Here is a 27,419-nt window from a genome sequence, read left to right as displayed (position 1 = left end):
CGGGTCTGGGGGGAGGGAGAGGAGGAAGGAAGAGGGAAGGGAGGGAGGTGTGAGGGAAGGAGAGGAAGAGGAGGGAGGAAGGAGTGCATCGCTGTAGGGTCTGCGCATCCCAGAGCCTTTCTCCCCTCCTGGATTTCTTGGGGAATCATCAGAGGTGGCTGAAGGAATGTTGGGAACTAATAACTTTCTTTAGTTGTTATAGGAACTGCGTTGCAGCTTTATGTTTGGAAGAGTGAAGTTTTTAGTTGTGTTTCTCGGGTTTCGGAGCGATCGTGCCTTGTTTTAATTGCATTTCTTTCTGGAAGGTGCTTCTTGCCCATGAGGTTGTGCCTGTACGTGCATCGTTCCGATTTTATCATGTGCAAAGGCACGATCTCTTGCTTTCCGTGTCTCCCTTGAGGTCCTGCCCTTAGTTCTGCAGTGGCTTTTAAAGCTGTAGCTACTCAGATACCAGATTTTACAGGTTTCTAGAAATAACTGACAGCAAAAAAAGTCCTGATGTAAGTATTAAGCAGCAACAGGTTTCTCAGGTTGTCCTGGATGACTGAAGTTAGCACGGTTTGGGTTTTGCTGTAAGAAACTGATAATTTACGTTTTATGGGGTAATTACGGCTCTCCTGCAGGGATGTTCCTCACATATGTGCAAAGTCATCCTTGCTGGTTGTCAAACAAGGATTTTCCTGCAGTGGGGAGCCTGCATTCTGGAACTGCTTATAAGGAATGTGCTTTTTCAGCTCCTGTGTTTCTGTTTATCCGATTTTCAGCAGTCATTTAAAGCTTGCCTGTTAGTTGTTAATGTTTTCTAGAAGCTGACCAAAAAGTGAAAGCCCTTAATGTTTGTGTAGATGTTCTGTAAGCAGAAAACGAGTCATTGCTCACTTTGTGCTCTAACACAGGATTTTGCTGCTGGGTCAGACCATGTGGTGGCATTTTTGCTCTTTAGCTCCTTCAGTGTTGTGTCAATTTCTTTCAAGAAAGCTCACCGCTGTGTGTGAGAAATTGAATGTTAAGTCAGTTACAAAGTGTTTAACCTGTAAATATTGTTTGTTTTCCCTTCCTCTCCTTACAGTCGCTTGACTGGTGAAGGAGGCAAAGCATTCGCCGCAGATGTCAGGAAACACTTCCCTCAACTCTGCAAGGTGTTTAAGGTATGGTTTTTCCACTCAGTTCTCTACACTTCAATGAACAAAGATGTATTTTGGTGGACAAGGTCAGTGGGCATTGAAAAACAGATTTGAATTCATTTGTAGAGTCACAGATTCATTAAGGTTGGGAAAGACATCCTAGATCATGGAGTCCAATTTTTAATAGGAATGCAGGGTAGTGATAGAGTAGGAAGGGGGTTTTTGGCAAAATAGATCTTCCCTGTGATGAGGAATTACTGCAAGAAAAAATAAAATGCAGGGTCTTGGGTGTGTTCAGGCAGTATTGCACAGTCAAATCTAATCTTCCAGCCAGAAGAGATAGCTGCCTTAGAAACACTTCAGAATTCAGAATATGCAGTAAGCATCAAGGTTTTTTTAAGGATTAATGTAAAGATTGTTTTTAGCCATTGTTCCCTTTTGTTTTAGAAGTTTAAAAACAATTGGAGGGTCAAGTGATAGAACATAACATACATAGCCAAGGTGGAGAACTTGGGATGTTTAGGATTTACTTCAGTAAAGATGTCTGAATTACTGAGAGCAAAAATGCTTTCAGCACCCCAGAGTGTTTTATTGATTTGCCGTGTATGGAATTCAGGGAGGATTTCCTACATGGGTGCATTTTTCACCAAGTGTTTGCTTTTGTCAGCTTCCCAGCAGTGTTGGTGTTCAGACAATAAACTCAGTATTTCTCAGGTACTTTTCTAACCTGAGATTCTGTGGGTTTGGTTTTTTTTTTTTTTTTTGCAGGCACACATTTCTAGTCCAAACTTGGAGCTCAGTAATGCAGCATTGCAGGCCTTGGGATTCTGCACTTTTAATTCAAATAACACAGCTGAATTATCTGGTAAGCAAAGCAACCTGTGAGTATAAATATATACATCAGAGTTCTTTCTTTATGCCTATCTTGGCATTTATTTTAATTTTGACCAGGTTTTGTCTTTTATATGAGCAGTATGATCAGTTCATTAATTACATCTTGTACACAAGTCTGGTGATACTTTTTCATGCTCTCACACTGATTCTGTTGTACTAACTCCTAGTTTCATTAAATGCTTTGGTAGCAATTAGTACAGTAATTAGTTGTGTGGAATTAGTGATCAAAAAGAAATGTTCACGTGGGAAAAGAGTGAAGAGCCTATTTTTAGGGTTTGGGGGTGCACAATAGTGCTTTTCCATGTGTTCCAGCTTTTACTTGGAGATTTCTGGTGGTTCCATCAAACCATTGAGTGGTTTGAGTTGGAAGAGACCATTAAAGGTCATCTAGTCCAGCCCAAAATATTTCAAATTAATCTGAAGTAATCCAAAATCTTATGACCTGCATTCCTAGAAAGTACTAAATCCCTTTCAACAAAGGTTTTGTTGCTAAAAACTTGAGGCTTTGTCTCAAGGTAAAACCACAGGGTTTTGGTAACAGGGGAGAGGGCATTTTTCCTGTTTGAAACTAGTTCTTTTGGTTCTCCTACTCAATTTTTTCACTGTCTTCTGCTTTCCTATTATTCAAAATTTACCCTGATTTCCTGTGAGAATGAGGCATCTCTAATAATGTCTATGTGGTGTCTTTTTTTTCCTCCCATAACTCATTTTTTTAATCTGTTGATAAATTATAATTTTGTTAGAGAATGTCAGGCTCCAGGAACCACAAAGCCCTGAAAACAATGGGGAGGGAGGGAGGACAAGCAGCTCCTGTACCTTTGTGTGTACATTTGACTGGGGAGAAGAGTGAATGAGTCCTTACATTTCTCTGATTGTGAGATCGTTCACCCACAAAGTGCAGATTTGTAGTAAATCAGACTTTATTAGCCTTGAATTTTAAAGGAACTCATGATTTCTCCATCTGTGTTCCTAGCTGGATGTAAGTTCTATATTAACCTCGTTAATTTTTATGTAATAAGCTACAATTTTACCACCTTTAATAATAAAACCTCTTGTAGTCCCTAGTGTGAATTTATGTCAATGTAGCAGTGAGATTGACCAAAGTGCTGCTAAATTCACTTAAAATCCAAGAAGTTTTCAAGAATTAAATACTTATTCTGTAGTTCTGGTGTATTTAACTAAAGTTGTCTTCTAATTTTAGGGATTCTTATAAAGGTAATCCAGATGTACAACAGTACTAGTATTTATATATTAATATATTTTCAGCTTTTTGGCTACTTAATTGGGAGAGAAAGTGCTCCAAAGTAATGTTGAAGACAATGGACCCTGGGCAATGTTAAGTGAGCAGAATGACCTGGCCTGTAATGAACAGGATTTGAGGGTTTGTGTGTTCTGCTTTCAGCCACTGAAATCCAGGACCTGCTGTCAGCAGTGAACAGCGTTGCTGTGAAATCCTCAGACAAAAACACTCGCACTCGGGCACTTTGGGTCATCTCTAAGCAGGCATTTCCTCCAGAAATTGTGAAAAAGGAGGTGAGTTTCTTCATTTTTCATTTTCTGGCGCCTCATTTCTCACAGAGAGGAGGCTTAAGAAATTGTTTAAAAAGAGGTGAGTTTCTTCTCTTTTTTTTTTTGGTGGCCAAGGCAAATCCTTGGTCACTCTCCACTCAGTAGCTTTTGAATCTGAAGGCTATTTCCCATCAAATCTGACAGCCAAGTATGAATTCTTGGAAAACCTGAGCCAGTAATTGTTGCTTTCCTTGAGGGAGAAAGCTGCAGTGTGAGCAGTTGTATTAGAAAGCAGTGAAACAGCACAGGGGAGAAAGGTTATGAATATTGCAGTTTAAAACGAGACCTGGCATAATCCAAACACAATGAAAAATGAAATGCCCTAATTGCAGCTCCTCATGGAATTATTTGTATCTAGGTGCTCACTCTGCTCTTCTTTTGTTTCCTCAGGTGTCCAGTATCCTCTCGACCCTGGAAACAATCCTGACTAAAGGAGAAGTTCAGTCTGTTGTGGTTGAATATGAAGCACTTAATGTTATTATACGGTGAGTGCTCTGCAGTATTCACTTGTCATCCTTAATTTGAGGGGGAAACTCTTCATACAAAACCTTAGTGGCACTAAATATGCTAAAGAAAAAAAATTTTAATGCTCCTTGAGTTGTTTAATATGTTAAAGATTGTTTTCCTCCAGTGTTGTCCTGGTTTTGACTGGGCTAGAGGTGATTGCTGAGTGCTGTGGTTTGGGTTTGGGATGGGAATAATGTTGATCACACAACATTAGTTTGTGTTTTAGTTACTGCTGAGCAGTGTTTGCTTTAAGTCAAGGTCTTGGCAGCTTCTCACCCCACCAGTGGGGACACAGGAGCTGGGAGGGGACACAGCTGGGACAGCTGATCCCAAGTGAGCAGGGGATATTCCATGGAATATGGCATCGTGCCCAGATGGGAACTGGGGAACTGCTGGGCAGTGCGTGGGAGCAGCTGCACTGTGCACCACTTGTGCATTATAACCGCAAAAGATCACCTTAATAATGACATAACCATTCTGATGCAGAAATCAGACAATATTCAGAGGAAAGCCTTGCTTTCATTTTTAATGGCTTTTTAGGAATTATTTCCCAAGTCTCACCTGTGCTTCCCAAGTCGTGTTCATTTTGTTTCCAGAACCTGCCTGGTTGAGAAATTCTCTGCCAATATTTGGGGGTTTATTTAAAAATATCCCCTTGGCAACACATTTTAGTGCAATGTTTCCCATAGCACTGTTGCGATTCCTGTCTAACTCCAAAGGTGACTTTTTAGGACTGTCACTGTGAGCACATTGTTTTGGTCAGCAGAACTAGAATATTCAAATTTTATCTTTGTAAATATGTTGAGCTTGTAGCTTTACTCTTGTTTAAGTATGCTCCTCAACTTCTGGCATCTGGTTTGACCTGCAAATCTACGTGAAAGTGAAATAGTTCTTTTAAAGAGTGCTTTTAAAAAGTGCACTGGCTTTAATAAAATGACTTGAAAGGCAGCAATTTTCCTTAGTGTACAGCAAATTCTCCATAAACTGTAGGGATGGGGCTGTGACTTTGCTGGGTCAAAGGGGACACTTGACAAAGTTCCAGGATTTCTAGATACAGGCTGGTTTGAATATATGCCAGGTATTCCCATTTCTGCCAGGTTTTTTGGTGTGTGTGGGATGGTAAAAAAATCCGGAATTGTTTGTCATGGTGTGCTCCAACAGCTCAGGAATAGGAGGACAAAATCAGAGCTCTGACGAGGCCAGTGTTCATGGAGTCTGTGCAAACCTGGCTTGAGATGTTCCCAAAACAGGTGGGAGTTGTTCCCAGCTGTGGGGGAGCTGTTGCCCAAATTGTTGTGATGAAACAGAAAGGACAGCTCTAAAGTCAGTTTATTGTTCTTTTGGAGAGGTTTATCTGAAATAACACCTGAGCTTTGCAGTTTTTAATAAAATGTCAAAATACAGTTGATTTAAAAGTTTGGAATTGAATTAGAGGATTTATTAATGATAGAAAGATAATTTGAGTGCCTGAGCAGTCTTGCTGATCTGTAATCCCTATTTTTGGGGTTTGTTGGTTTTTTTTGGATCCAGCTTAATGGAGCAAACTCCAGCCCAGATGGGAGAAGAGGCTGTGAGGTGGGCAAAGCTGATCATCCCCCTGGTTGTCCACTCAGCTCACAAAGTGCAGTTAAGAGGTGCCACTGCCCTGGAGATGGGAATGCCACTGCTCCTGCAGAAGCAGCAGGAGGTGGCAGCTGTCACCGAGCACCTGATGACCACAGTGAGTGGCAATGCTGGGCCTTTGGGCCAGAGGCAGCAGCAGGAGGAGCTGGGGGGGTTGGGTGGGTGGGGGGCATTGATTTGAGTTCCTGTGCATTGCCAGCAGCTTCTTGATGGCAGAGGTTTTAATGGAAAAATTCCTTTAATAGCAGTGTTAAGTACAGGACCACTGCAAAACGGTGGTGCCTGGGTAGGAGACAGAATTGGGAGGCCTGAGAGTGGAGATGGAGGCAAGAAAGCAAAGGATACTCAGCATTGTCCATGTCCATTCAGATTCCCCATCCTGTTCAGCAGCAGCCCCTTGGTGGTGTTGGTGAAGCTTTTCATGTTCCCCTGCACTTCCAGGACTATGGACTTGCTTGGCTTCTTTATTTTGCCTTTTTCCCTGCTGAAAAACCAGAAAACCCAAACAAGCAAGGTGGTGTTTGGGGTCAGAGTGTGTTTTGATTTTAGAGTTGGAGGAAATGCAAACATTTTAGGAAATGGATTTTGATTTGTTGGTTGCTACCATCAGAATAACAACCATAAATTTCAACTGAAAAGAGAATCAGGTGGTAGCAAATGCTCTGTGGTACAGAGTGAAATCCTTCTGATGTAGAAACAGGTTGGTTGTGTCCCTAGACATTGGTATGAGTGTGTAGTTTTTAGAATATTTTAAATATATTTCTTGTAGAAATTCTGTTTCTTTCTGTCTGCAGAAATTAATTTCCGAACTTCAGAAATTGTTTTCTACAAAAAACGAGACCTTTGTGTTAAAACTGTGGCCCCTGTTTGTGAGATTGCTTGGAAAGGTAAGCAGAAAGGCAGCCAAGAATCTGTAGAAAAGGAGTTTTTTACCAGCAGAAATCTCTTAATTCTCAATTTCTTCCTCCTCAGACTCTGCATCGCAGTGGCAGCTTCATCAACTCCCTGCTGCAGCTGGAGGAGCTGGGATTCCGCAGTGGCTCCCCAGTGGTGAAGAAAATTGCCTTCATTGCATGGAAGAGCCTCATTGATAATTTTGCTCTAAATCCAGGTAGATTTAAAAAAGAAATAAAAATTAACCTGAATTGTTTTGCCTGGTTTAATACATAACTGGAAAAAAATACTCAGTTAGTGGTCAGTGCTCTGGTAGATACCACTGGGTGTGCACATAATGTTGGTGTGTACATACACATGGTGTGTAGAAACAGATAAAATTCAAGGTTTGGCTTTCTTCGTTGTTTTTTTTTCCTTGTTTTGTTTTCTTTTTAAGGCAAGGTGATAGTTGGATCATTTGTTCTATCCTAATTGTTCTGCTGAGGCTGGTAGAAATAGAATAAAATTAGTAAATCGTGTTTTGTAATGCTTTAATTGATCCAAACAGCAATGAAATGGAGAATAAAACATTCTGTATATTTTATTTCGGATGGTGTGGGTTAACTGGACAAGGGCAATGCTTCAGGATTCCAGAAGTGTTAAAAAAAGTTGTTTTAAAGGTCTAACCTAGATCTGGACAAGTTTTACATCTAGCTTGTGTCAGAGCAATATTTTTTACCTTGGTTGTGCTGCTCGGTGTTCTGAAAGGAAAACTGTTTGGTTTTCCTTTTCCTGGGGCAGATGGGAGCTAACAGAGCAAGCAGGAGGGAATTTCTTCCTGTTCATCACAGAATCCCAAAATGGGTCAGGTTGGGTCACCTGGCCTGACCTCCCTGCTCAAGCAGGCTCAGGTTGGAGTTCAGAAAATTTCATTTGAGTCTTGGTATTGAAAGACTTGATTTTTCCAGAGTTATTCTAGATAATAATTAGAGCAGTAAGACAGTCTGAAAGGCTGCTGTGTTTGAGTTTTGCAGATTGCCAGTAATTGAATTGGAAGCTAAAATATATTAGAAAAAAGCATAATGGTTTAATCAAATGTTGCTGTCCTGTGATTTAATTATTTATATTGCTTAAAATGCACCTCTTTGGTCTCCCAGACATCCTGTGCAGTGCTAAAAGGCTGAAACTGCTGATGCAGCCCCTGAGCTCCATCCATGTGAGGACAGAGGCTCTGGCACTGACCAAACTGGAGGTGTGGTGGTATTTACTGATGAGACTGGGACCTCATCTGCCTTCAAACTTTGAACAGGTAACAGCTGAGAGCAGCCCTGATCCCTCAGCCTGGGTGGGGGGTGCAGCTCAGTCCCTGCTTCATCCTCGTCTGGTTTGTTACTGAAATACAAACTGCCTCAGGGAACCAGTTTTCACTCATGTGACTTACAGATTGTGCAGAAGGAATATTTGGGATTTGCATTCCCAAAATATTGGAGAGCCTGTGGGAATGTCCTGTGAGCATCTCTGAAAATCTCCCCTGAGTGCCATCAGGGATTATCAACGTGTTAAATAAGGGCTGGTTTGTCCTTTCACCAAGAAAGGGTGTGCTTGGAAGAGGCTGCCGTAGGAAAACTGAGGAAAAGACCATAAATGCTGAGGAAGATAGAAAGAAAAATGACCCAGGTGTTTCATTTCTAGTCACATTGTAAGTGGAATGGACATGTTTCTATCCAACACCTGGATTTCATTAAATTAATCTTCAAGATAGGAGTAAAGGGAGGGAAAAGTATTTTCTTAGGATGATCCAACTGTACTGCATCTCACAGGAGTTTTTGTTTAATTAGACATTTCTAATTCATTCTAAATACCCAGAAACTCTTGATTTGTGAACAGCCCAGTCTGTGATATTTGAAATGTTTGGTTTATGGCTTGCATGTGTTGTAGCTGTTTGCCCTGAGCTGGGATCTCTCTGCAGGTTTGTATCCCATTAATCCAAAGCACCCTGAGTGTGGATCCTGCTGCTGCATTCCCAGGAACGCCCTCACGCCTGCCAAGCAACCCCAGCTTGGGCTCAGCAACCCCTGGGCAGAAATCAGGTATTGAAACATCAACCTGTTGGCATTTCCAGCTGCATTTCAGATGCAGAGACTTGTCTGTTCTGTTTATGGTGTTCATGCTTTTTCATTTATAATTACCATTCTTGAGAACAGTGCTTTTCCTGCATGGTTGCTGCAGGGCTCAGAGGTACTGATTTATACTGGGTAAAACGAGGCTGTTCCAGTCAGTATTTAAAGTTTAAAAAGTTGTGCCAATCACAGTGTGAGGACCAGTTTTAATGTCCTGAATTGTGTTCTCTGTTGCAAAGGAACTTTGGGTTGAAATTTATTTTTTCATATATGTGCTATTTTTATATATGTCCTTTTATTTCTGTAGCATTTTTAGTTTCGCCTGAATAGAATAAAATCTTGGAATGGTTTGGGGTGAAAGGGAGCTTAAAGCTCATCCCAATCCACCCCCTGCCCTGGGCAGGGACACCTCCCACTACCCCAGGGTGCTCCAAGCCCTGTCCAGCCTGGCCTTGGGCACTGCCAGGGATGGGGAACCTGTGCCGGGGCCTTCCCACCTTGACAGCCAGGAATTCCTTCCCAATACCCCATCTAAACCTACCCAGTGATGATGATCCATCAGTAATTTTAATACTTTAAATACACGTGAAACCACATCTATTTGAGCTTTATTTCTAAATAGCCAATGAGGGACTCCTGCTTTTTCTTCCCTTTCTGCAAGCTTGGCATCCATGACTTGTGCCACTCTAGACTACCTCCTAGTAGTTACTCCTAGTAATTAGGAGCCTCAGTGATGTCCTAGATGTGGGGAGTTTCCTGTGTTCCCTTCTTTAAAAGGTTCATCTTTGTCCTGTGAGATCACAACTGAATTGGTCAAAATGTTTTGCCAAGGCCTCTTCAATTTGTGCTCCAGGTGACAATTTCCAGTGGAAACTGTTCTGTAGCAGCAGAGTCACACAACAAGAGTTCAGTGACCACGTAACCACAGCTTCCATGGAGATCTGTGTGGCCAACATAAAGTTTGGTCTCCCAGAGTTTGCAGTTTTGGGCAGATAATTTATACTTTGAAAACACCTGGGTGTGGCTGTGATGGCAAACTCCACTTATCTGAGATACCTGGCTGCCAGAGGTGCCTTTCACGCAGCACTGCTCAATGACTTGTCCTTTTCCTGGGAGATTTGGGGCTGGTGGATGTTCCCTTTCTCTGGAATTGTGAGGAACTGTGACTTTTGTCCCTCCCTCAGGTCCTTTCCCGTTTGTGAGCCCAGGCACGCCCAGGATGGCCCTGAACACCAGCACAGCAGGAGTGGTGCTGTTCCCTTCCATCCAGCTCCTGGGAATTGAAATGCTGCTCCACTTCCTCATGGGACCACAAGTTGTGGATTTTGCTAAGCAAAACAAACTGGTTCTTAGTTTAGGTATATGAGGTTTATTTATTTATTTATTTATTTATATTAAAAAATATTTGCATTATCTCCCATTTTGTCTATTGAAATGATTTAAACATTTAAAACTGTTTAATAAAAATTAAAGATGGTTTAATAAATCCTCTTTAAGATAAGTTGTTTTCATGTTAAATGCTGTAAGTACACATACACTTGATTATTTTTTAGGCTTATTTTCCCAGTAAACAGCAAAGTAACAAGTTTATGGAATATGTTTTTTTGTTCTTGTAGAGCCTCTCCAGTACCCACTGATCAGTAGCCCTTCTTTTTTTTGTAAGCATGCCAGCACTCTGATAAATGCTGTTCAGGATGGCTTTATTGCAGTTGGAAAAGAAGTTCCTGGTAAGAACTCAGTGATGCAATTGAAATATTTCCTGGGAAATCAAGGGGGCAAGGGAAACGTGAGAAATCAGCACTTTGTGTAATGTCCTGATGTTACATGAAGTAGAACTGGTCTGACTTGCATTGCAAACTTGAGTTTGGCCTAAATCACAATCTGTCCTTTAACAGTTTGGGTTTTAGCTGCAATTTTGTGGAATGTTTTTATTGCAAACTGAATAAATCCATTGTTACCTTGCAGATTGTTTGCTGAATGTTATCTGGAAGGACATAAATGGATATGTAAAAACAGCAATTGAAGCAGGTAAAAAGTGGCATTTTCTTTAATTTGTCATTGCTCACCAGTCAGAGGTGTTTTGGTTTTTTTTTTTAACTGGACCATAAATTGTTGATGCTTCATTGCTTGGATTTAGTCTGAATCAATAATTTTGTTTTATTTTAAAGCAATTTCAAAAGGAAAACAACCCCACCTCAGGTCTTTAGTATTGAGGAATGGAAACATTTAGTGGATTACTCAAAGTTTTTGACTCTGGCGCCTTTTTTTCTGCATCCTTCATTTTTCTTCTTAGTAAACTGTACTGTCTGCAGATGTGTAAAAGTTGTTTCCTATTTAAAAAATGTCCTTTATCCAAAAGGCTTTGAGAGTCCAGAATATTCTTAATAATGAAAACTTCTGTATTGAAAATCTAACTGCAAATGAAGAGGTGTTCTTGGGATGAATACAAAATTCCACAACTTGAAGTGTATCAAAATTTAAGTCCTTAATGAAACAAAGGTGTTTCCATTTACTAATTAAACTTGGAGGTTTTTATTTAAACTTCGGAATTTCAGTTATGTTATGAGCAGAATTGGCACCTGAATCTCTGAAGTATTTGGTAAATGTTTACAAATATACCCAGAATTTTTTTGCTCTTGCACTAGAAGTTCTAATGATGCTCAGTGGCCATTGCTTTGTTCTGCTCTGACTGGAAATGTTCTTTATTCCAGGAAACAAGAAAGAAAAGCAAGGCTCAGAAATACTGACCATGTTACTCCAGGCCTTAAAAAACACTGTGAGATCAAATTCTCTTCCTGTGCAGAAAATACTGGTAAGTTTTTCCTTAAAAACATTTTCAGATTTAGCAGCAGAATTGGGTACATGCTTCTCTTACGCTTCAAAAAACAGTTTGGAGACCTTCTTGATAGAATTTTTATTTGTTTTTACTGAAGGGAATTGTTTGAATTTTGCTTTTATTTGTGGTGTTGCTTAAAATATTTAAACCCTCAGAAAAAATGTATTTACATGTATTTTTTTTTTTCTTTTCCCCTACTTAGTCCCTCATTGACATCACTGTCAAGGAGTTGCCTCCAAAAGTATTGGGATCACCGGCTTATCAGGTTGCTGATATGGATCTTTTAAATGTAAGTCTGAATTAATTCTGGGACTTTATTTATGCTAAAAAATGTATTAGGAAGTGAAATTATTTCATGTTCCAGAATGCAGACTTTGTTTCCAGGCCTCACTTCTGAGGAGTAATTTAACTGTCTCTAATTAATGAACTGAACCCTGAAATTGCTGCAGAAAAAGGGCTGATACTCATTTGTGAATATCATGTGCTGTGTTCCCTGTGCTGCATCAGAGGGGAGGAACAGATAATAAAATATTTAGAAAATAATCACAAAAATAACCCTGTGGAAAAAAGGCTGAAATGATGCTGAATTTGGGGGAATGTTTGTTTGGAGAGGAGCAGACTGAGTAGGAAGGAGTGTGCTCCTAGTTGGAAGTTTTAATTGGCAGATAATAAATACATTTTGTTAAATACTCTTAACACTAGCAAACATGAAATATTTGTGGTAGATTTGAGCAGAAGTCATCCAAAAGATCTCTTGCTGCAGCCTGGAAATCAGCAAATCCCAGGATCTGGCAGCAGCTTCAGGTTTCCAGCTTTCCCCTCTCATTTTGGTTTTGAATTGATAATTTTTGACAACTTCTAATAATTGTGAATTTCTGACTCAGAGTTAAATAGCGTTTATACTTACTTGTGTAAGTGAGGCACCTATTTCATGTGATCAGTGCTGTTTGAACCTTTTAAATTTCTCTTCCAAGGGAACTCCAGCTTTGTTCTTAATCCAGCTGCCTTTCCATAATAACCTCTTGGAATGCTGTGTGACAGATGAGAGGTACGTGGAGCCTTGTGGATATTAAGCCTCCCTTAGAAAATACCACGCAAGTTGTTTTTTCCTCTGATTTCAGCTGGGGGGAAAAAAAAATCTCTTACCTGTGGAATTTCCTTCCCCAGATTCTTTGTGATTCTGGAAACTCTGGTGGGTTATGTCCTGTCTGGGCCCACCTCGGCCCTGGCTTTCAGTGAGTCTGTGATCTGTGTCATTGACCAGAGTGGAAAGCAGGTGGGGAACAAGGAGCACCTCTGGAGAATGTGGAGTATTGTTGTTAATCCTCTGACTGAGTGGATTAATCAGGTAATTAATTAATCAGTGGCTTTTGGTTCTCTTCCCCACCCCAGAAGCCCACAGGAGAACTTTGTGCTGAGCATTTATCTTAATGGTTTTTTAGGAATTATGTGTCTTGAAGTGATAGTGAAATCAGATAGCTTGGCATAATCCTGCTGTTAAAAAAACATGGAAAGCTTCCCTCCAGAAACTGTTAACTTTCAAATACCATGGGTTTGTTTGCTTGGTGTGAAAATAAAATAAATCCCAGATTGGGGTGTTCAGGATGTAATTAGACCAGAGTTTTACTCATGTTAGATGTCTTTAGTGTAATGAGAACCATATAAACTGTAATATTTAAGAGGTTTTGCAGCTTATTTACTAGAAATACGTTGGCTGTGATGTAGGAGTTGCTGAACTAATTAATCCTCATTAGTCATTAGACCTAAAATTCATAGAATTTATGAAGAACGTTTTAGGTGCTGTGGCTACAGTGTCATGTAGTGACAGACACAGGGAATGGCTTCCCACTGCCAGAGGGCAGGGCTGGATGGGATATTGGGAAGGAATTCCTGCCTGGGAGGGTGGGGAGGGGCTGGGCTGGAATTCCCAGAGCAGCTGGGGCTGCCCCTGGATCCCTGGAAGTGTCCAAGGCCGGGTTGGACATTGGGGCTTGGAGCACCCTGGGGTAGTGGAAGGTGTGGAATGAGATGGGCAGGGGTTGGAATGGGATGGGCTTTAAGATCCCTTCCAGCCCAAGCCATTCCATGATTCTCTTAAGTGTTGTCATCACTGCAGCTGAAGGAAGTGGGAGTACCTGAGGCCTTTCCTAACAGATGGGTTTTATTCTTGGAATGAAGTTACTTTGGCATTTAGAAACAGAGCTTTTTATCCTTTGGTAGCAGGATCCTCTTGAACTCTTGAACAGAATATCTGATTTCAAGCTGTGCTTATTACAGTGAATCAGGAGCAGCCTTATTCGTCATCCCAATTTTGCAGCTTCATTAATCAGAAAACTCTTCTTGTTGCAGACTAACGAGGTGAACCAGGGGGATGCCTTGGAGCACAACTTCAGTGCTGTGTACAGTGCTTTGTTGCTGCCAGTATCCCACATCTTCCCTGCTCAGGGATTCCCACAGGTAATGCATAAAATTAATTTATATAAAATTAATCCCACCAAATGCATAAAATTAATTAAGAACAAGGTGGGATTTATAAAATCTCTGAACTCTCAGAGCTGACTTCGCTACCATGGCGTACGTACACTGCACCACAGATTTAAAACCCTAAACCTCCAACTTAAAACCCTAAAGAACGACCTGGCTTTTGACAGAAGAAGAAAAAATAAATCAACTTTTCTCTGTGCACAGATATTGATATCTATGAGCTTTTTCTCTCTTTCTCTGTGACAGCCAACTTTGAAATCCTTGTTGCGCACGTGGTCAGACCTGTACCGAGCTTTTGCTCGCTGTGCTGCTCTAGTTGCAACAGCAGAAGAAAACCTGTGCTGTGAAGAAATTTGTGCCAAAATAATATCTGGGCTAGAAGGTGAAACTCCAGTAGTGAGTATAAAACATACAATTTAGCAGATCTCTTCTAAATGATATATAAGAACGTGTTGTAAATTCTAACGGAGTGATTTCTGTAGCGTGGGGTGGTTTGGGTGAGACTTTAAGCTTTAAGAATTCTTTTTGCTGACAGGAGGTGGTAGAGAAATGAAAGAAGGGAGTAAAATTAATTATAAAGCTTTAAATATTCAAATAGTTAAGCAGACTTTAGATTTGTCTTCTGACTAATTAATAATAGTGATTAATGAGTGTCATCATGGTGGTAAATGGGATTTGTGCAGGTGAAATGTGTTTATAGGTGGGATTAACAAATACCACAAACCCAGGCACTGCAATTAGGAAGGAGGAGAAACATGGAACCATCAGCCTTGTACACTGAAATTCAAGGATTTTACTTCTAAAGCTGTATACAAGAGAGGGATTTTGAAAGAATCAGCCTCTTGTTACTGGAATTGCCTGTTCCCAGACCTACACCACAAGGGGAAGGGGTTTAACATTAACTTTGGGATATAAAATCCTTCATGCTTAAAGTTCATTCATGAAAAAACACTGTGAAAGAAACAAGAGAAAAAAAAGAGATTTGAAAACCTGGAATTAGAGGATTGCATCATTATAACTTACCTTGGATACTGCTGCTGATAAACATCACTTTCAAAAATCAGTAATTACTAAACAGGCAAAACTTGAACAGTTTAAGAGTTCAGTGTGAAGTTATATTGAAACTTCTTTTTAGGTCACAGTATCAGTGTTCCTTATAAAGCAAGTTTGGCCTTATTTAGGAGGATTTGGATGGATTGAGGGAGAAAAAAATTAATTTTGATCATCTTCATGCACTAAAAATTAATTGTGCTTTGACTGTAATGGCAACTTAATTGTTGTGCCTGTAAAGGCTTTTCTGGCAACCAGACTTTGTCTTTGAGCACACAGTGACCCTTGAACCTTAATTTAATTGATGTATCTTAAATCTGACCTCCCAGCTGCCTGTCACTGTTTGCTGCTTTAGACACTGTATTTATATCTTATTTATTAGAATGGGAAGCTCATCCTCAGCAGTTTAAATGTGTGTACTGAAAATGGAATTTTATCAGTCTGACCTGATCATGCAGAACAATTTCATCCACCTTTAATTAAAAATTATTTCTTTGCTGTCCTGAACATCCAATGTGGTTTTTTCTGTAGTTTTTCTCTTTTGAGCTCTGCTGAGGGTGGGTTTTTTGTTTCTGAGGGTTGGTTTTTTGTTTCTGCTGGTTGATTTCTGTTTCTGATGATCTCTGTTTCCTCCTCAGATGTTTTTCATGCTGGAAGGCCTCACCCACCTTGTGTCAGTCATGGTGGACTGCATCAACTTTGCACCCTATGGAACTAAATTCCAGCCAAAAACTAGATGTAAGGAAACACTTGGATTTGGGGGTTTCTGTGTGTGGCTTCAAGAGTTGCTTAAAAATTAGAGTATAGCAGAAGACAAAGGGTCATTGTGCATAAAATATTCTTTGTTTTGTTTCCTATTCCCACTTAAAACTGCTAAAGCTGAAGAAATAATTTCCAAAAAAGCATAATTCAGTAAAAAGGTAATTAAAATTTTTCTGCTTCATGGGAATTTGTTAAAGTAGTAAAATGTAGTGTTGGGCTACTGAAGGAATGAAATGCTTTAATTGGAAATGCTAATGAGGAAAAACATAATGTAAACTTCACTTCCAAATAAATAAACTAATAAAAATTTATATTTCTCCTTCCCTCCTGTTCAGTGTTCCAGAATTTGTGTATCAGGTGGTATCTGAGGAGTGGTTGCTGTTTCTTTTCAAGTAGGCATTAAAACCTTAAAAGCAGAGTCTGACCAGCCGTAAATATAAATGAGAAGAATAGAAATCAGATAAAATTATGCATTAAGAATGTCTTTAATTTGTTAAATAAATTCTTAAACTATTTATAGATAGATTTAGTTTGGGGATCGAAGTTCTGCCTCTCGTGCAGACTCAGTGTTCAGCTGTGTTTTATTGTCAGGCATGTTGGTTAAGGAAAAAATGGATTTTTTAACTGAATTTTTGAATATTAGCTCCCCAGACACCCACAGATTGGGCTAAGAAGAAAAAGGAGCCCCTTGGCAAGCTTGCCTCTCTCTTCAAGCTCCTGCTGATGCTCCTGAACTCTTTCCATGAGTTCAGCTCCAAAGAAGCCCATTCAGAATCCCTGATTTCTGTGGGGCCTTCCCTCCTGGCTGCTCTCCACACCATCATCAGCCACATCTCGCTGCCTTCACTCATTGGCACCACATTTGCCATTTTTTCCAAGCCCTTGGCAGTGTTCTATGAAAAAACCAAGTGAGTATTGGAAGGCTGGGTGGGATTTTGGCGTGGGGAATACTCTGGGTGCTCTGTAGTTGTGTGGGATGGAGCTCGGGGGTTTGCAGGGCTTCAAAAAAGCTCCATTTTTATCTCTTCAGAGGGACTGTGTTGGCATCTCTGCAAGGCTGAAAGGTTTGGTTTCCACCTGCTGGGAATTTTCCTTGGAGGGAAGATACTTATTAATAGAAATTTATTTTCTAGTGGGCACTGCATAAAATTTTCTAGGAAATAAATGATAATTACTTGATGCACCCTCAAATCATAATTTTTCATTTTTAAGCAGAAGGAAATACTGAGAACAACTTGGCTTGGTGCTTTTTTCTTGAGCATAGTTTTCCTTGGATTTATTCATGAAAATGGAAAAGTTGTTGTTTTTTTTCTTCTCTGAGCATCATTTTTTTAAGATTTAGAAAAAGGAGAAGTTGGATAAATATTTTTGAAGGAACACATGTGAGAGCAAATAAAAATTTGGGAACCTGTTCAGCTTGGAGGACACAGGTGTATAAAATGAGTTACTGAATGCAGTTCCCTCACATTTTTCTGGATAATTGTACCTAAAGATTTATGTATATGGAATGTATTTATTTCTCTGGAATTGCTCAGTTTATGGAATTGCTTAGTGGTGCTTCAGTATTTTAAAGCAAATATTTCAGCTTTTTAATGCAAATATTTATGGGGCCTGGGAAATGTGTTTGGGGAGAGCATTAAGAAGGCAATTAAAAGTTAAAGCTTTAATTCTAAATTTGTACTAATTACTACTGACATTTGCTTTAATTTCTCCTAAAGTCAGCATATCCATGGAATTGATAGGATAATCTGGGAAACTCCGTCAGGAAATTGTTTAATCCCCCAACTGAGGCTCATTTCACAAAGTGATTCCATCAAGTTGCTCACTAAAACAAGTTTGCAGTGCTTGAATGGATGATGTGTGAAATTTTGGTGCTTGGGATAAATGAAATAGCAAAATAGGAATTCATTTCATTTGTTTTGGCAGGCTCCCTGAGGTACCCAAAGTCTACAGCAACCTTAACAGCAAGGTAAATTTGCTACAGAAATCACTGGGCTTGGGGAAAATGGGGGACACCAGAGTTCTGCCATTCCTCCTGTATTAAATACAAAATGTGATGAGGGTAGAGATTTAATTTTTAAATTCTTTATTTTTGAGGGGAGGAGCAATCAGCTCTTGGACTTTTATGTGCTGTGACATTCCAAGTTGTTTATAATAAAAAACTTTTAAATAAGCTTTAAATGCAAATATTGCAAACTTTATATGAAAAGTTAGATAAAAACCCCCTGTTTTTTGTTCTCCCTGAGCTTGAGAAGCTGCTGGCAGAGATCCTGCAGTGCCTGCAGTGTCACTGCCCGGGCTCCTGTGACACTGAGCTCCTGCAGCAGCTCTGCCCCGTGCTCTGCGTGGGCTTCCAGCACAGGAACAAACAGATCCGCCACCAGTGTGCCCAGCTCTGGAACTCCACCTTTGCCAAGACCTCCTCTCTGACTTACCCCGAGGAATTAAAGTAAGAAACAGGTTTTTATTATTTATATCTTTCCAGGAAGAGCTCTCAAGTTGTCTTGTATCATTCTGAGTCCTTGTGCAAGCTGGGGGATCTTTTTGTTCCAAGCTGCTGCTCTTTTTCTGCACCTTTTCCCCCTCCCATAAATATAATTTTTTGTTGTTGTTGTTGTTGTTGTTGAGCAGATCTGTGTTAAGCCAAGCCAAAAAGAAAATCCCTCTGCTGCTGCCTGGTTTTGAAAGCATTGAGATGTCTGAGGAGTGCAGTGGCCCCTTCTCTGACACGGTAAATATTTTGTTGACCCCAACAGGGATTTCATGGGAATTGCTCAGCAGGGAGTGAAAAGTCACTTGGGATTTTTAATATGATTGACCTGCACTGGCTTCATGTTTAGAATGATAAACTGTGCTGGGTTAGTCAGAAGACTCCGATGGTTCTTAGCACTTCCTGCATTGCAAATTTTGGGTTCTGTGAATTTATTTGAAATAATTAATTTTTTAAGTTGTCCTCTACATAATTTAGAGGAGATTTGGGAATGAGGGATGGTTTTATTCTAGAAATTAACACAGGGTGGGTTTTGTGAGCTTGGAGTTTCTTCACACAGTGCATTCGTTGTGTTTTTATTTGAATAGATGGAGAATTCCCAGCTGGATGCAAAGATCAGTGGAATGGAGGTGAAGGTGGGACAGAAACGAGATTCGATATTGGCACAGACGAGTGAACCAAAAAATGATGGCAAAGACAAGTCCAGCAACGTGCAAGCAACACCTGCAAAGGTAGAGTGTTCCCAGAGAGGTGCCCTGGAACCAAATCCAGGATCTTCAGGACAAAATCCTGAGTTTGGGGATGCTGAAATACTTCTTTTGCAACTTCAGCTGCCCAGCACACTCTGATTTAATATTCCAAGTTTTGGGGAGGGGTCAGGCTGGGTGGGAGGATGGGAGATAAAAACCTCAGCCCTCACTCTGGCTGGAGGTTGTGACAGATTGGGGTCTTGGTGGGTTTTGGGGTTGGCAAATCCCTCACAGGATCTGTTCCTTCAGGAATTCCTGATTTTCAGTTCCTCTCTTGTTCCTAACCCAGGGTTTGGGTTTTTTATCTTTCTGCAGTTGAAACTAGAATTTTCATCTCCTAAGACTACAAGTGAGACGCTTCTGGAAGAGGAGAAATCTGTTGATTTTGTGTTTATTCCTCCCGAAACAAAACCAAGAGTATTGACAGAACATCAAAAAGAAGTGCTAAGGTCAAAGAGGTCTGTCTGTTACTGTTTTAAACTTAATGTGAAATGTCATTCATTGGGTAGCTGAGCTTGACTTAACTTCAGTGCCTGTTTCTCACAACTACCACAGGTAATTGAGTCTTGTTCTTCCGTAAGAGTTACTAAGTTTAAAGCTAAGAGAGTTCCTTGCTTTGCTGTTTTGAAGCAACCAAATTATTCTTGCAATTGTGTTTCCTATTTTGATTAAATACACTCTCTCTAGTCTGTTTGGAGTTTGAGAATTTGGGGTTTAGATTTTTACTTTGTGACTCACTTGCAGTGTGAAATAAAAGGTGTCATTTTTCATAAATCATGGAAATGAAGGGATTGGGTAAAACAATCTGAGGAAAGGACTCCTAAATGTAAAGAAAAATCTTGAGCCAGCAGCATGTCAGGAGTTAGGATATTCCCAGACTCATCTTAATTGCAAAGGGATCTTTAGAATGATCCTCTTTTTAATGTGAGAAAATAATATTGGAGTGGTTTTTGTGCTTAGGCATCAAAAGCAGTGTGAGCAGGACTTGTGTGGCTGGAACTCCTCTGGTTTGGGTAGTCAGGTGTTGATGAATTCTTTTTCAGTGGGATCCCAATCACAGCTTTTATTCCCCAAAAATAAAGATTTAATGCAGCTGAAAATAGTGGCCTTAAAATACAAAGATAATGAATTTCAAAGAAGAGTCTGACATCCCATTCCTGATTTTGTTCCAGAGTTGATATTCCTGCCATGTACAACAACTTGGATGCATCACAGGACACCACCTCATTTTCCCAGTACACTCAGAGCCAGGAAGATTCTTTGTAAGTAAAAGTGCCCAGTTCTGGTCCCTGCAGGTGTCTCCTTTTGCACCAACGCTGCTGATTCCTGTCATTCTCTTTTAGGGAAGTAGCACCTTCAGTAGAAAATGCCAAAGAAGACACTGCAAACCAACCTCAGGTAATTTCCCATTGTCTGATGGTGATTAAGGTACCAGAGTTTCTACCACAACGTGACTTTTTTGTGACTTTTTTCCATTCTCAGCACCAGGTGAGAGGAAATTTCACACCATTGCAGTGCTGTGTTCTGCTTTCTATCATTTATACCTGGCAGGCCCAGTCACTGGGTATTTGATTTCAAAATGGGAGGATTTATGTGAGCAGTTTCTGATCACTCATGTGCCTGTGCTGTCACAGTATTTTATTGGTGTAAAAACCATTAAATCCTAAATTCGTTTTGGGGAGGAACTGGCTGAATAACTGCTGTGCTGACTGTAGTGCCAGTCAGACTGGGTAAAATACAAGCTTTTAATAAAAACTGGGTTAGTAGCAAGTTTATTCATATCTCTGGCAAAACTTAACACATTTTTTGGAGTTCTTTGTTTTGGGATTAAATGTTTTTTTAAAAAAAGTATCTTTTATAACTACCAGCAGATAATAAATAATTTGAAGGAAGGGTGGTTAGAAAAACCTTGTGGGTGTGTTGTTTTTTGCTACACCAGAACTGTATTTGAATATTCTGTTCACAGGACAAGTACAACTATTTCATTATATTCCTAGGACAAATATTTTGCTGTTTATATTTTTGGGACAGGAGGAAAACGCAGGGAGTGAAGGATGTCAGTCAGAGGAGAGCCCAGCCTGCAACAACAAGGGGGAGTCCAAAAATGAGACAGCTGAGATGATCCCAGAGGAAACATCAGTTGGAGAGGGATTGGAGACAAGTGCTATGGAAGCAGCTTCCGAGGAGGCCTCAGCGGGGAAGGAGAGCACCTCAAATATCAGCAACAGCGAGGAGGAGTCCAAAAATGAGACAGCTGAGATGATTCCAGAGGAAACATCCATTGGAGAGGGCCTAGACACAAGTTCTGAGGAAGCAGCTTCTCAGGAGGCCTCGGCAGGGAAGGAGAACACCTCAAATGTCAGCAACAGCTCAGCTTCCAGCGACATCATCTCTGGCACCCCCCAGCCCGTGAGCCGGCGCCAGTCCTTCATCACCCTGGAGAAATTCGGGGCTGCAGAGAACAGGCCCTTCAGCCCAGCCCCACTGAACTCTGTGTTAGAGCTCTCTGGGAGTGCTGCTGGGGCACAGGAAAACACCAGTGGCAGCAAGGCCAGTGCTAAAGCAGAGAAATCTGGAGAGGAAAATAAAAACCCTCCAAATCCCGAGGCTGACGCGGGGGTTACGGCGATCCGCAGGGTGACGCGCCGGCAGAGCAGAATGGAGCTGCAAGGGAACAAATCCAAGCTCCTGAGCAGGTCAGAGGAGTCCCTGGCCTCTGACAGCCTGGAAAGCAGTGCTGAGCTGTGCTTTGCAGGGGAGGACGTGGAGCATGTCCTCCTGAGCCAGTCCCAGGCTCTGCACTCCGCGGAAGCAGACATCAAAAAAGCCGAGGATACAATCGCAGAAGTGGAAAAGGCCCAGGCACTGGACATGGACTCGAAGGAAAACACCCCCCCAGATACCACCAGCTGCTCTGAGCAGGCCCCAGGGGATGACAGCCAGGTGCCACAGGTGTCCCCTCACCAGAAGCAGCTCCGGCGTTCCTCCAGGAGACGCTCAGAGACTGTGGAGAGCTCCTCAGGGAGCCAGGAGAAGGAGGATGGGCTCCCAAAGAGAGACAGGAGGAAAGAGGAGGAGAAGGCTGGGCAGAAGAAGCTGTCACAGGGTAAAGGTGATGGATCCCAAAAGCAGAAAGGAATTCCTGGGAAAACAACAGAAATCACAAAAGAGGGCAGCCAGCCTGAGAGAGTGGCAGAGGACTGGAGCTCCAAGGACTCTCCTGCTTCCCGGGGCCTGGATGAGGATGGGAGCAGAGGTGGCAGGAGGGCAGAGGATTCCCCAAGGGCTGAGGGGGAAGCTCAGGCCAGCCTCAGCACAGCAGGGCAGAAGGTGGTGGAGCGCCCACGGTACCACACCAGGAGATCTTCCCAAGGTTTGCTCTCCAGCATAGAAAACTCCGAGGCTGACAGCTCTGAGGCCAAGGAGGGCAGCACGAAGAAGAAAAAACACATAAAAGTGAGGAGTAGAAGCAATTCTCTTGAGGGTAAAATGAAAGAGGGACAGCCAGGGAGCCAGAGCCTTGAGGTGTCTCCCCAAGGGAATGAAACTAAGAATTCACTGGAAGCCACTAAAGATGAACCTGAGGTCAGCACAGGTGCTGCAGTGACAGCTGAACCAGGTGGCCTGGAAATCCAGGTAATTCCTGCAGCTGCTGGAAAAGCTGTAGGGTCTGGCAGCTCTGAGAGTCCCGGTGCTCTGCAGGACACCAGCCTGGAGCAAAACAAGGGTGATGCTTCCATGGAGTCACTGAGCAGCTCCTGTGTGTCTGACCAGGATGGGAGAGCAGCAGAGGAAAACCAGCAGGAGGAGAAGCAAACCAGCACAGGGGACTGTGCACCAGCAGCAAATGTTTCAGGTGCTGAGCCCTCCTCTCTGCAAAGCCCTGAGTGTCCAAGCAAGAGAAGCAAAAGGGTGAAAAAAATCAAGAGCTGTGATTGCTGCTTTAAAAAGCCAAAGCAGCAGGTGACTGAATTCAAGTTCATGGAATTAAAAAAGGAGAAAACTGAGCTGGAGGAGCCCCAGACCACCCCAGTTGAGACACCTGTGAATGTTTCTGGTCACTCAGATTTGGAGGAGAGCTTGGCCCTGGCTCCTTGTGCAATGAGCACTCCATTGCACCCTCCCAAGGAACCCAGCACCTTCAGCATGGAAAGCCAGGGAATTTCTGTGGATAACCTGCAGGGCAGCAGTGTGGTGGTGGAGGAGAATCCAGAGGGTTCAGCAGGTGAAACCACCGAGTCCATAGAGGAAATAAAGGAACCTGCTGAGCTGAAGGAGGAAACAGAACAGGTTCTGCCTGAGAGTGCTCCAGGAGAGCCCAGGGAGAGCTGCCTGGACTCACGGGACCAAGGGGAAGAACCAGCAGCTGCAGAAAAGGAAGAAGTAAATGAAAATGGACAACTCGAAGAGGTGCCCCAGGAGCTGAATGCTGACAGCAAACCTGAGGAAAAAGAGATGAAGGAGCTAGAGGGAAATCAGGAGGATAAAGGAGAAGCTGAGAACACTGCAGGAGAAACTTGTGGTGTTGCAGATGAAGAGGTGAAGGAGGAACCGTTGGAAACTGAAATAAAAGTGGCTGAAAACGTGGCCTTGGAAAATATGAGTGTGGATTCCCCTCTGAAGGTGGAAGGGGACCCCTCAGTGCAGGTGACTGAAAGCCCCACCAGCCTCCAGGCTCGCTGCACGTGGTCCCCCTCAGCCTCCCCATCCACCAGCATTCTGAAGAGAGGGGTCAAAAGGAACCAGGAGGATGACTCCCTGTCACCTGCTAATAAGGTATCCAGTGGGAATTGCATGATACTGGGTTCAGAACTGGGATGGGGTAACTGTAATAGTTCCAGATACATTGAGTTACTGGTTTCCACTGTGAGTAGCCTTAGAGAAAAGGGGATGTTTGGGTTTGGAATGTGCCAGCACTGACAGGTTTGCATTGTGAGGGGTTGGGTGAGGGGTTTTATTTTGAAACAGAACACCAGAGTCTGTTCTGCCTGGATCACTGCAAAGCCAGGATCAGCATCCTCAGGGTCATCCATGTGCATGTAGAGATTCCTTTGGGAGTCCTTCCAGTCTGTCCTTGGCTGAAATATTTCCTGTATCGTTCAAGAACTTCAGTGATTCCAAACTGAATTTTTTTGTCTCCTCAGACTTCACCAGGCTGTGCTGGGTTCAGTTCCCACTCTAAAACCTCCTTCTCTCCTCCTCAGATCCGCCGAGTCTCCTTTGCAAATCCCATTTTTCAGGAGGGCCTGGCAGATGACATCGACAGGAGGAGTCCTGTCATCAGATCCCATTCCTCACCCTCTTCCAGAAGTCTTAAAACCCTCTCTAACATGCAGGTCAGGGGAAATTCTGTTACAATATTATGTGTGTCCCAAGCATTCATGTATTTACACGAGTAGCATGGTTTTAGTGCATGTCTGTAGTCAGTTACACACAGTTGTAAGAGATGAGGATCAGAAGTGTAAAAATCAAAACTGCTTTAGCCTGACTCGTTCTGTTACTCTGAACTCAAGTGAACTCTGAGGTTTCAGGAGCTAAAATCTAACTATTAACTGAATTCCTACTTTTAACTGAATTCCTACCACCCTGAGATATTTTTTTCCTCTTTTTCTATCCAGCACATTACCACTCCAACCAAAGGATTTCTGTCCCCAGGATCTCGTACCCTTAAATTTAAGAGCTCAAAGAAGTGTTTAGTAAGAAGTGCTTTGGTTCATGTTTCTCTTCTATTTTTTTTCACTCTATTCAGTGTGTGACAGTTAATTTAATACTTCCCCTGTGTTATCCCAGATCACAGAAATGGCCAAGGAATCTCTGCCATGCCCTTCGGAATTTGTGTATCCTGCCTTGGCTGGCTGCAAAGCTCCCGTGGATGTCATTTTACCTCAGATCACATCCAACATCTGGTGAGTGGCTTGTTGCTTTTGAAGGTGGCATTTCAGTAGAAACCGAATTCTTACTGAACCTACAAAACCAGAATTTTAACCAGAATTCTTTAAAAAGAGTAGTGTTGGTTTGGTGAGGGAGAGACTTGACTCTTCTGGAATTCTTCAGGTACTTTTTTGAAGACTGAAAAGCTCCCCAGGGATGGAGACTTTGTGCAGGGCCAGGAGTTGGATTGATGATCCTGTGGGTCCCTTCCAGCTCGGGATATTCCCTGATTCTCTGCCAATAACCCATTTTCCCTCCCCTGCTGCAGTGCCAGGGGCCTGGGGCAGCTCATCCGAGCCAAGAACATCAAGACCGTGGGAGACCTGAGCACTCTGACAGCTTTGGAAATCAAAACTCTCCCCATCCGCTCTCCCAAAGTCTCCAATGTCAAAAGAGCTCTGAAAGGATACCACGAGCAACAGGTAAAATTGAATTTTAGCACCCACGAAGCCAATACTGATGTAATTAACTGCAGGAGGAACTATGTGTTTTTTCCGTCATGAAAAGTAACACTTTGAAACCTAATCCCTGCTTGTCTCAGTACCACAAATTCAAGATACAGATGAGCTGGTTAAATTATTATTATTAACAGGAATAGTGATTGGATTATGAGGCTAAAATATATCTCACCATGTAATTTAATGAGTTTTTTCACTTCGAAAATGTTTTCTCTCCCCAAAAAATGCCCAGGTGAAATCTCGAGTGTTGGAGGAAAGCACAGTGCCTGAAGATGCTGAAAAGCCTGGAAATAATGTGGAGGAGAAATCTCTCTGTGGAGATGAGGAAAAACTTGCAGCAGGTACCTGCTGGTGGCTTTTTGCTTGGGACTTGGAGGGTTCTTCTGTCTTGTCTTCATTCTCTCCTGGTGGGAACACCTCATCCTTTTATTTTTATTTTGAGTTTAGTTTTATTGTTACAATCATGATCAAACCCAGCAAAACTCACCCTAAGGAAGGGTAGCATGGACTGCCTTTGCTGGGTCCCGTGGAATAAATACTTTGTAGGCTGCTTGAGGATGTTACTTTGTACAAAAGCAGCTGGAATTCTGCTGGATTTTCCTCCACTTCTCTCCTTTCCCTCCTTACAGATTTGGTCGACGCAGCCACCACCAACAGCAGCGAGCAGCCCCCGGCAGATCTCCTGGGGCAGATCCAGGCTCTGGCTGCTCAGCTGAGCTCTGAAGATCTCCATGGATATTCTGGCAGGCAGCTGTTTGAGATGCAGGAGAAGCTGGCAGGGATGGCCTCGTGCATCCTGAGGAACCTGCAGTCCCGCTGGCAGTCCCCTCCCCACGAGGGCCCCGAGTAGCTGCTGCCCACAGCTCAGTAAGGAGGAGTTTGTTCCAACACTTTTCCCCCCACTTGTTTTCCTTACTGCTCAGTTACTCCTTAAATTCTGCATTTTGTGCTATAGGAGATTTTTTTAAACACCTCCATAAAGTCATTCTTTTTTTTTTTTTTCTTTTTGGTTGTTTGCTTTTTCCCTTTTGGGGATTTTTTTTTTTTTTTTTTGGTTGGTTGTTTTTCCCCCCTGATCTGTGGGACTGTTTCCTCCCTGGCAGAGGTGTTTGTATTGGATTGCTATGCATCTTTCTTTCAGGCAGTGAAAGAAAACCTGACAAAGCTGTGCAATAGCAAAGACTGTGAAAACCAAACCAACAGAGTAATTAAATTATTTTTTCAAATCCAAAGTGTTCTTACTGCTGCAAACTCTTGCTGTGGGGTAAGAGCTGGAGCTGGCAGCTCTGCTCCCCTCCTGCCCCAGCTGCTTCCTTTGGAGCTGCTGAGACTTTGACAGCACACGTGAGGTAAGCTGGGCTTAATTCCTTACAGCAGGAGCCTGGGATTTGTACTGGATCTATTTTTCCATGTATTTTTGTACGACTCAGACTAAGGAGTTCTAAGCAAATGTGCTTGTACAGGAGAAAGACTCTGCAAAGCCTCCCAGGCTTTGACCCATGTCCTTTGCTGGCAGCAGTTCTCCTTGTGGAAAGACTTTTTTCCATGAGGAAATGGATGGATTGGACAAGAGCTCTTTGTATATTGTGTACAGACTCACAGCAGATGTTGGGTAATAATTTATGGAGTTCTAATTGCATGGACTGCATTGCTGCTTCTTGGAGACTTTCAGCCAGAATTCCCAGGTTTTCCTCTGGAATTCTGATCTGTATATATTGTACTGTAGCTATCCAGATGGATGTTTATTGAAATGAACTGCTGCAGGTGGTTTTAGAACTTTTACATGGGCAAATAAAAGAGCAAATAGTTCCCAAACTTGTTCATGGCTTTGTGGTTTGGTGGTTCTGGCTTTTTTTCTCTCTTCAGCTTCCTCTCAAATGTGGATTCCCAAGACTGGGAGGGACCTTGGAATGTCATCACTGCTGCTGTAAGGTAGGAGCAGGTCCTT

The 27,419-nt window shown here is 42.1% G+C and overlaps 1 protein-coding gene across 2 annotated transcripts; it reads left to right on the top strand.

Moving 5' to 3' along the window:
* Positions 1-303: 303 nt before the first annotated feature.
* On the top strand, positions 304-27,286 carry RIF1 (replication timing regulatory factor 1). Of its 2 annotated transcripts, XM_017736027.1 has the most exons (35): positions 304-332; positions 1,070-1,148; positions 1,893-1,989; positions 3,421-3,551; positions 3,978-4,072; positions 5,625-5,814; positions 6,512-6,604; positions 6,690-6,828; positions 7,748-7,899; positions 8,560-8,680; positions 9,895-10,068; positions 10,327-10,437; positions 10,676-10,738; positions 11,422-11,522; positions 11,749-11,835; positions 12,521-12,594; positions 12,714-12,894; positions 13,896-14,003; positions 14,277-14,426; positions 15,719-15,818; positions 16,486-16,750; positions 17,769-17,811; positions 18,089-18,291; positions 18,474-18,573; positions 18,921-19,064; positions 19,398-19,540; positions 20,255-20,344; positions 20,426-20,480; positions 21,114-23,858; positions 24,287-24,418; positions 24,701-24,778; positions 24,873-24,988; positions 25,282-25,435; positions 25,704-25,812; positions 26,101-27,286. In XM_017736027.1, exons 1-35 carry the CDS (start codon positions 319-321, stop codon positions 26,319-26,321), a joined length of 6,858 nt encoding a protein of 2,285 aa, XP_017591516.1. In that variant the 5' UTR covers positions 304-318; the 3' UTR covers positions 26,322-27,286. The 2 variants fall into 2 exon arrangements, with proteins under 2 accessions (XP_017591516.1, XP_017591517.1); XM_017736028.1 differs by lacking the exon at positions 24,701-24,778.
* Positions 27,287-27,419: the final 133 nt, after the last annotated feature.

This window comes from Corvus brachyrhynchos, unplaced genomic scaffold (assembly GCF_000691975.1).
Source record: "Corvus brachyrhynchos isolate BGI_N302 unplaced genomic scaffold, ASM69197v1 scaffold45, whole genome shotgun sequence".
Taxonomy (NCBI): domain Eukaryota; kingdom Metazoa; phylum Chordata; class Aves; order Passeriformes; family Corvidae; genus Corvus; species Corvus brachyrhynchos.
This window is presented reverse-complemented; position numbering and strand designations above follow the sequence as displayed.

Coding starts and splice junctions, on each gene's coding strand:
- RIF1 (XM_017736027.1), top strand. Junction 24,779..24,872: donor AGAGCTCAAAGAAGTGTTTA/GTAAGAAGTGCT, acceptor GTGTTATCCCAG/ATCACAGAAATGGCCAAGGA. Junction 25,436..25,703: donor AAGGATACCACGAGCAACAG/GTAAAATTGAAT, acceptor AAAAATGCCCAG/GTGAAATCTCGAGTGTTGGA.